The sequence below is a fragment of the Chlamydotis macqueenii genome, chromosome 23 (genome assembly GCF_036417535.1).
Source record: "Chlamydotis macqueenii isolate bChlMac1 chromosome 23, bChlMac1.mat, whole genome shotgun sequence".
Lineage (NCBI taxonomy): Eukaryota > Metazoa > Chordata > Aves > Otidiformes > Otididae > Chlamydotis > Chlamydotis macqueenii.
In genome coordinates this window covers 154,029-161,702 of record NC_141578.1, presented here as the reverse complement: position 1 = coordinate 161,702, position 7,674 = coordinate 154,029, and the positions used below count along the sequence as shown (strand labels likewise).

The following is a 7,674-nucleotide window of genomic DNA, read 5'->3' as shown; positions in this document are numbered from 1 at the left end:
GCAACTGGAGAGCATCCATGGGCGGCCTTCGACAGGGGGGATGTTAATGGTGAAATATTCTGTGCTGTTAGCAATGAGGTGAGGCGGGAGTGGCGATGTGCAGGGTGTGAAACCGTCACCCAAAGGGACCTGGGGACATGGGACGGGGGTCAGAGCACAGCATGTAAAACAGCTCGTGTAAAACAGCCCAAATCATGCTTTTCTAGCACCACGGTGACATTTTTGGGTGGAAAAAGGTGCATCCAGGGTGGGTAACCCTAAACCAGGTCAGGCAGCATCCCTCTGCCCATGCCAGGCTGAAGTGAGTGGCCTCGCTGTGCTGGGATCCCACCCAGTGTGGGGGGAGTTGTGCACCTCCAAGAGGCACCTGGGGTCCGACTGACCCCCTGTGCCCCCCTGCACTGCCCCCTTTTCCTGGGATTACCACCCTGCCAGCTGCTCTCCTCACCGGCCTGGCCGACAGCCCCTGAAATCCTATTACTGAGTTTCAGGAGAAATAAAAAGTTAATCATCTCCTTCGCCTGCTCTTCCTCCTCCTCCAGCCGCTGCGGGGGCCCATGCCACTTGCTTGGACCATTGCAGCTGCGAGTGAGCCCATGGGCTCGTAGGGGCTGCAGCAGCTGGGGGTCCGTGGCTGGTGCTGGGGAGATCGGGGCAAGACGGAGGGATCCATCCCGCTCAACACCGGGCTGGGAGCCATGCCGCTGCAGACGGAGATCCTGCGCGAGGTCTGGGCTGCCGACAGGTGAGTGCCGGTGGGCAGGATGCGACCCACGGGGTGGGCAATGCGCTGGGCTTCTCCACCAGCCTCCCATCTCCTCCTCTTTCCACTTTATTTGCGATTTAACGAGCTGTTTTATCAGTTTTTTTTTTATCTGAGTGTCAGTGTGGTGATGCTTGTTGGCTTGCAGAGAGGAAAAGTGTTCATCAGAGGGCAGGGTTCCCCAAATTTACCTCGTTGATGTCACCCACCACTAAATTTGGGGCAGTGCTCGGCCGGAGGGTCCCGGCTCCCCCAGGGGCTGCGGAAGGCTGAAAGCCCTCACCCCTGTGCTTTCTGTGCCCCACAGCCCCAGCGAGGAGCCAGGCAGCCCCCAGCAGTACAAACCCAAGCAGGTGAGAAAAAAAAAAAATCCTTCCCCCGCCATCCCCAGTGCCACTGTCCCCTGGGTGGGCTGTCCCCAAGGGCTGGGGACATCAGAGACCCCCAAACCCCAGCCCCACACCGACACCAAATTGGGGCTGATCAGGCTGCTCTCCCAGGGTGCTGCAGCCCCAGAGAGGCATCAGCTTTTGGGGACCCCCCCGCTCCAGAGCAGGTGTGTAGCAGAGGTCCCACAGTCCCCCTTCTCCTTTGAGCATCCTTCCAATAGGCTCTCAGTTCCTAATGCTTTAATTAAGCCTCTCTGTTAAGCCCTCAGCCATGACTCACTTTCCCCAGGCTGCAACCCCAAAGGCCGGACCACCCCTCACTGCATTTCGGCACAGCCCTTGGGTACAATCCAGCCTCCGAGTGGTCTCGGCAGCAATTGCACCCAATTTAATCAGTAGCCCCTCCTGGAAGGGCGTCGTTAAGTAGCGAAGTGAGTGGCTGGCCATTGCCCCCAGCTGCTTAAGGGATTAAAGGATGTGAAGGAGCTTTTTTTTGGTGTGAGCTGACGACATGGAAGAAACTGGCTGGTTCCCAGCTTGGCCGTGGGACCCCCAGCTTCCCCTCCTCCCCAGATCTGCAGTACTGGGATGCAGCCTGGTCCCTTCTCTTGCCAAACAGCTTCACCACCTTGCTGGGGTGTCTGGGTGGGATGAAATCTCTGCAAGAGGGAAGGTGCTGTGTTGGGAGGTGCCCCAGTACAACTGGATTTGCTCAAATCACTTTCCGAGGGCCCTGAGCTAACACCCGCTCCCCAAACATCTCCTGTCCTGAGCCAAGTGCTGCCCCAGATGCCCCGTGTTTGGTAAATCAAGGTTATTTATAGCCCCGGCTAACCAGGATTAGGTGTGCTGTGCCTAATCCCCTCACTTCCTTGCTCCCACTGACCTCCATCGCAGCACAGCCCTGCAGCTCCTTGCCTTTGATGGGAGCCTTTTGCGGGGGCAGGGGGAGATGGAGGTGCGGAGCCAGGCTGCCTGCTTGTCCCCGTGTCCCCTGTCCCATCCCGGGTCTCCTGGGATGCCCATTGGGAGATGAGTTGGTGCCCGGGGTGGCTCCCAGCTGGGGTCCCTATGGCATGGGGTGGCTTGGCCCCTCTGTGGTGTCGGGGTAGTGCCAGCATCACGTCCCTTGTCCCCAGGGCTGGCACGTGGCTGCCTGCCCACTAACAGCCCTTTCTGTTTTCCTCCCTCTGCCTTTCCTGGCCGGCGGCCCCGCGGTAAGTTACTGGTTTGAAGGTGGGAGCATGTCCCTGTTTCCAGAGCGGGTCCCTGCTCCCACATGTATTTGGGAAAGGGAGCCGATGCTGCGTGAGTTGGGGTTGCCTTGCAAGGTGAAAAGGGATTTAAGGCCAGCATTGTCTCCGCAGCACCATCCGTGGGCGCAGAAGGTGAAGAAGAAGCGGCAGGAACCCGTGCCGGAGCCTGAGGCCAAGCCTCGGCAGCTGCGGGTAAAGAAGCTAGATGAGACAGGGGTGGCAGAGGAGCCCCGTGCCCCCATGCAGGGTAAGCACAGACCCAACCCCCCCCCCCCCCCCCCCAGCTCCCATGGAAGTAGGGGGACACGCTGATCCCCCCACGGCCCCATCCTGTGCCCGTGGTACTCTCCATCTCTCCATCTCTTGAAATGCGCAGGGGTGAAGAAGATGAGGAAGAAGAAGGAGGAGAAGGGGAAGGAGGAGAGCAACAAGGACCCCTACTCCAAATTGACCAGGGAGCCTCGGAAGAAGAAGGAGAGCCCAGCCCCCCTCTCCCATGTGGCCAAGGGCCCCAAGAAGCAGCAAGGTAGGGGGGCAGCACCCACCCCTCTTTGGGCACCCGCCCATGGCATCTCACGTCCCCATGTGCCCCGCCGGTGCCATCGATGCTCCCGGTGTCTGCAGGGGCTCTGCACCTCTCTGGGAGGCTTTTTGGCCAAAATCCAGCTATGCACCTGGGAGGAAAGGGGATGTGGCAGGGGATCCACATGTGTGGTGCTGGCTAGGGAGTCAAGATCGGAGTGGGGGACGCGCCCCCTGGAATGTGGCCAGTGCCACCAGCTGCCCGGCCGTCTTGCTGGAGCAAAAAGATGGGGTGGGCAAAAAGAAGGGGATCATGCCCTCCCACCCTGGGGCTGCAGCCGCGAGATGGCGATGTGGCTTCGCATGCCGTGTCTGGCACTGGACACGTCCAACGTGCCACTGGCCATTGCGGCTGGGCCGGGCACCACGGCCCCAGCACCCCGGCCGTGGCGCGACGGGCACCCACACCGGCTGGTGCTGCCAAGCGAGGTTCCCCGCTCGCAAACGGCGGGGCTGCGGGTCCCTGGTGCAAGAGGCCTTCACGTTGCTGATGCCATAGTGTCACCTTCCTGGCAGAGGCGGTTGAGGACTCAGAGGATGAGGAGGAAGAGGAAGTGGAGAATAAAGACCCACCAAAAAAACTCAAGAAGAAGCCCCCCAAAGAGCCCCCCTCGGGTGAGAGCCGGGAGAAGAAGCTGAAGCCGAAGGGTGAGTGTCCAGGGGATGGGGATGGCTTGATCCTGGCTCCGTTGCCACTTGCACCCACCCTTGCTGGGACCAGGGGACCACCCATGTCCCACCGCCATCCCGGGAGGCTCAAGGGGCTGTGGGGTGACCAACCCCCTCCCCGTTCAATCTCCCCCAGCTCAACCCTTCCCGCTGCCCCCACCCTGCTGCCTCCCTGTCCCTGTCACTTCCCATCCCTGTCCCCCTGTCTGGCCGCTCATCAGCTCCTCCGTCCCAGCAGGAGACAAGAGCAACCCCGACGGCAAAACCAAATCTGCCAAAAGCACCAAGAAGGAGCCGATGTCCATGTTCCAGGTGAACGGGGAGAAGAAGGAGAAGAAAAGCAAGAAGAAAAGTATGAGGCGAGCGGGGGGGTGGCAGCCAAGTCCCACTGTCCCACAGCATCACCCCAAGCCGCCAGCACCCGGTGCTGTGTGACAGTGTCCCCCGTGTCCCCCCGCAGCCGCCACCGGCAGCGATGAGGAGGACGATTCCGACTCCAGCACCAAACCCATCAGGTCGGAGAAGAAGAAAAACCCAGCGTCTCTCTTCCAGACTGGCGGGGAGCCCCCCAAGGAGAAGAAAACCAAAAAGAAAGGTGAGAGCCTGGCACTGGTGGTGTGAGGGAGGGTGGTGGGTGACGGAGGGGTCTGGGGGGATGTGGGTGGGCCTGGCCGTGGAGAGGGGGGTTACCATCGATGGTGTTGGTGTGGGTCTAATCCGAGCTCAGTTTTGGGGTTTGGCAGAGTCGGGCTCTTTGCTCACCTTGTGCCCCTGCCTATTCCTGCCTGCAGCTGCCCCCAAAGCAGCCGACAGTGAGGAGGAGACCCCGGAGACCCTGCAGAAAAACTCCAACAAGAAGGGGAAAGGGAAGAAATCAAAGAAGGTGCAAAAAAACCCTCGGAGCTGTGAGGGTCAACAGCTTCTCCCCAGAGTGGGTCGGGGGCTGGAGCATCCCTCGGGGAGACCCACTGCAGCACCCTTCCCAAACCCCCTGCCGCAGAGCCCGAGGGGATTCAGGAGCAAGGAGTGATCAGCTGGGAAAAGAGGGGGAGCTTTTGGCAGGTTTGGCTTTTGGGGTCACCCTCCCCTCTCATGTTGCAGCAGAAGGAGGAGAGGCCCCCATCGCCCATCATTGAGGTGGACAATCTGGAGGAGTTCGTGCTGCGGCCGGCGCCGCAGGGAGTGACCATCAAGTGCCGGGTGACGCGGGACAAGAAGGGGATGGACCGTGGGCTGTACCCCACCTATTACCTCCACTTGGATAACGACAAGAAGGTGAGCTGGGGTGGGGGGGTGAGCTGGGCTCTGCACCCACCCTGGGGAGCACCCTGGGGGTTTTGGGGGGAACACCAGCTTGCATCCCACCGCAGTGGTGGGTCCTGGATGGGGCTGGTCCCCTCCTCTGTGATTCCTCTTGGGAGATGCCCTGGGTCGACGACGAGCGAATGTTGGCCATGCTAATGCCAGGCCAGGCTCAGACCGTCCCACCCCGCCGCTCAGCCAGGATTTTGGGAATTGTCATTGTTCCATGACTCGCGCAAGGTTGCGGCAGTGACTTGTTGGGCCCAGCCCAACGGGGATGGCGGTGGTGATGATGACGACAACGCCCGGTCCCCACCACGGTCCCACCACCCTCCCAGGTGTTCCTGCTCGCCGGGAGGAAGCGGAAGAAAAGCAAAACCTCCAACTACCTCATCTCCATCGACCCCACCGACCTGTCGCGGGGGGGAGAGAACTTCATCGGGAAGCTGAGGTAGGAGCGGAGGTGGTACCCTGTTTGGGTGGCACCCCATTCCTGCAGCACCCCGCTCCTGCCCTGTGGGTCACTGGCTGCCCCAAGCGATGGCTGGGTCAGGCAGGAGGCTAAATTTGGTGTTCCTCACTGCCGGGTCCGACCCAAGGATTGTCGGGGGGCCAGGAGGGGAAAACAGGCTCATCTGGTTCCTCCTGGCAGACAGGTCATGGCTGGAAACAGCACCTGGTGAGCCCGGCAAGTCCTGGCCCGTTGCACTGCCGGCAGCCAGGCAGCGATGCTGGGGGGTCCCTGTGGCAGCAGCACCCTGGAACACCCCGATTTAGGGGTGTCCTGAACCTGAAGAAACGCCTAAAGGGTGGGAAGGATGGCGTTGGCTGGAGGGTTTTGCAACTGGAGCAACGCCGAGGCTGTGCCTGGAGGTGGGGGGGACAGGAGGAGTTGGAGGGGACTCGGTGACACCGGTTGCGGCCCTCTCCCATCCTCGACCGCAGATCCAACCTGATGGGAACCAAGTTCACCGTGTTTGACAACGGCGTGAACCCCGACAGGGCCAACGCCGACTGGTCCAACGTGCGGCAGGAGCTCTCGGCCGTGGTCTACGTAAGCAGTGGCATGGGGGCCCCCACCCCAGGCAGGCAGCAAGGGGGTCCCAACCTGCACCCCTTCGCTGGGCCGAATCTGTCCCTGAGCCCTCATTCAGCTGCCGGCAAGAGGCCGCAGCCCATGGCACTTGCTGGTTTTAGGGACAGGGTTTCTTCTGCAGGAAACCAACGTTTTAGGGTTCAAAGGCCCTCGGAAGATGACGGTCATCATCCCTGGGATGAACGCTAATAACGAGAGGGTGCCCATCCGTCCCCGAAACGTAAGTCAGGGGCCAGACTGGGAGAAACCCCTTGTAGGCTGGATTTGCTGGGGTTCACCTTGGATTTTACCAGTTTTGGGGCACCGAACAGCTTTGAGAAGGCTTTCCCACCTCCCTTCCTGGGAGGTAGGAGACACACGGTGTCTGAATTTTTTTTTTTTTTTCTTCTCCTCACTGGATCCCATCTTCCAGCCGGGTCCTGCCTCTAGGCAGGCTGTGGGAGTTGGCGGGGCTTGGGGGGGGTCACTGCAACTCTGCTCTCCCCGCTCTCACCCTCCCCAGGATAATGACGGCCTCCTGATGCGATGGCAGAACAAAAACATGGACAAAGTTATTGAGCTGCACAACAAGGCGCCAGTGTGGAACGATGAGACCCAGTCTTACGTCCTCAACTTCCACGGCCGGGTCACGCATGCCTCCGTCAAAAACTTCCAGATCGTGCACGGCAGCGACCGTAAGCCGGGAAGGGGACACGATGGGCGGGTGACAGTGGGGGAGCGCTGCCATCAGCTGGCCCCAGCACCCTTTTTTTTTTTTTTTTTTTTTTTTTTTACTGGACACGGCCGTTTGTCACCTGTCCGGCGCAGTCAGAAGCCCTCAGCCTCTGGGGTGTTGGGTTACGGGACAGAAAAAACCTCTCGGGGGCCCCTGGTTATTTTTACAGATTTCCTGTCACCCGCCCTCCGGTAGTAGCGGTCCCATGGGGGCGTGAGTGGGGTCCCTGTTCCTTGAGGGGCTGCAGCTGCCGGGAGGGGGTGCTGGGGGGACCGAAAGGTGCTGTGGTCCAGTGCTGTTCCACACAAGGGGAAAATGATGCTTTTTGGTAACATGGTGCTGCCAACGCACAGGCCATGAGCAGAGCTTGGCAAGGGGGTGGCTTTGGGATGCCGCTGCGTGGGTCCCCTGGGAAAAGGGTGGGATGGGTGTGCAGGTGACACCGCAGCCGCTCACCACCTCTGCACTCACCGCAGCCATCCCCTCTCTCCCGCAGCCGACTACATTGTGATGCAGTTCGGGCGCGTGGCCGATGACGCCTTCACCATGGACTACAACTACCCGCTCTGCGCTGTGCAGGCCTTCGCCATCGCCCTCTCCAGCTTTGACGGGAAGCTGGCCTGCGAGTAGCGCTCGCGTCGGGGCCATGTGCCGCTGCCCAGTACATGCTCCTGCATCCCCATCCTGCTCTGCTCCCTCTGTTTCCACCTTCTGCCCAGCAAGCATTCGTCGTTACAGCCGCTCCTGTGGTGGCTCGAGGTGTGCGGTGCCCACTGAGCCCCGTGGGATGCTCATCCAGCTGCGGCCACCCTCTCCAGGCAAACTGGGGCTGGGGCAGATGGAGTCAGGCCTCATTTAACAGATGAGGCTGCCTGTGATCCCAGTCTCATCCCTTTGAGATG

The 7,674-nt window shown here is 60.7% G+C and overlaps 1 protein-coding gene across 1 annotated transcript; it reads left to right on the top strand.

The window, feature by feature from the left end:
• The first annotated feature begins 698 nt into the window (after positions 1-698).
• TULP1 (TUB like protein 1) lies at positions 699-7,674 on the top strand. The gene is made up of 14 exons (XM_086765704.1): positions 699-745; positions 1,071-1,116; positions 2,538-2,655; positions 2,785-2,934; positions 3,507-3,638; positions 3,898-4,011; positions 4,120-4,254; positions 4,451-4,542; positions 4,761-4,934; positions 5,300-5,412; positions 5,907-6,015; positions 6,179-6,277; positions 6,560-6,731; positions 7,269-7,674. The coding sequence occupies exons 1-14, from the start codon at positions 699-701 to the stop codon at positions 7,400-7,402; spliced, it is 1,635 nt and encodes a 544-aa protein (XP_086621830.1). The 3' UTR covers positions 7,403-7,674.

Coding starts and splice junctions, on each gene's coding strand:
- TULP1 (XM_086765704.1), top strand. CDS start 699: ATGCCGCTGCAGACGGAGATCCTGCGCGAGGTCTGGGCTGCCGACAG. Junction 6,016..6,178: donor AGCTCTCGGCCGTGGTCTAC/GTAAGCAGTGGC, acceptor TTTCTTCTGCAG/GAAACCAACGTTTTAGGGTT. Junction 6,732..7,268: donor GATCGTGCACGGCAGCGACC/GTAAGCCGGGAA, acceptor TCTCTCCCGCAG/CCGACTACATTGTGATGCAG.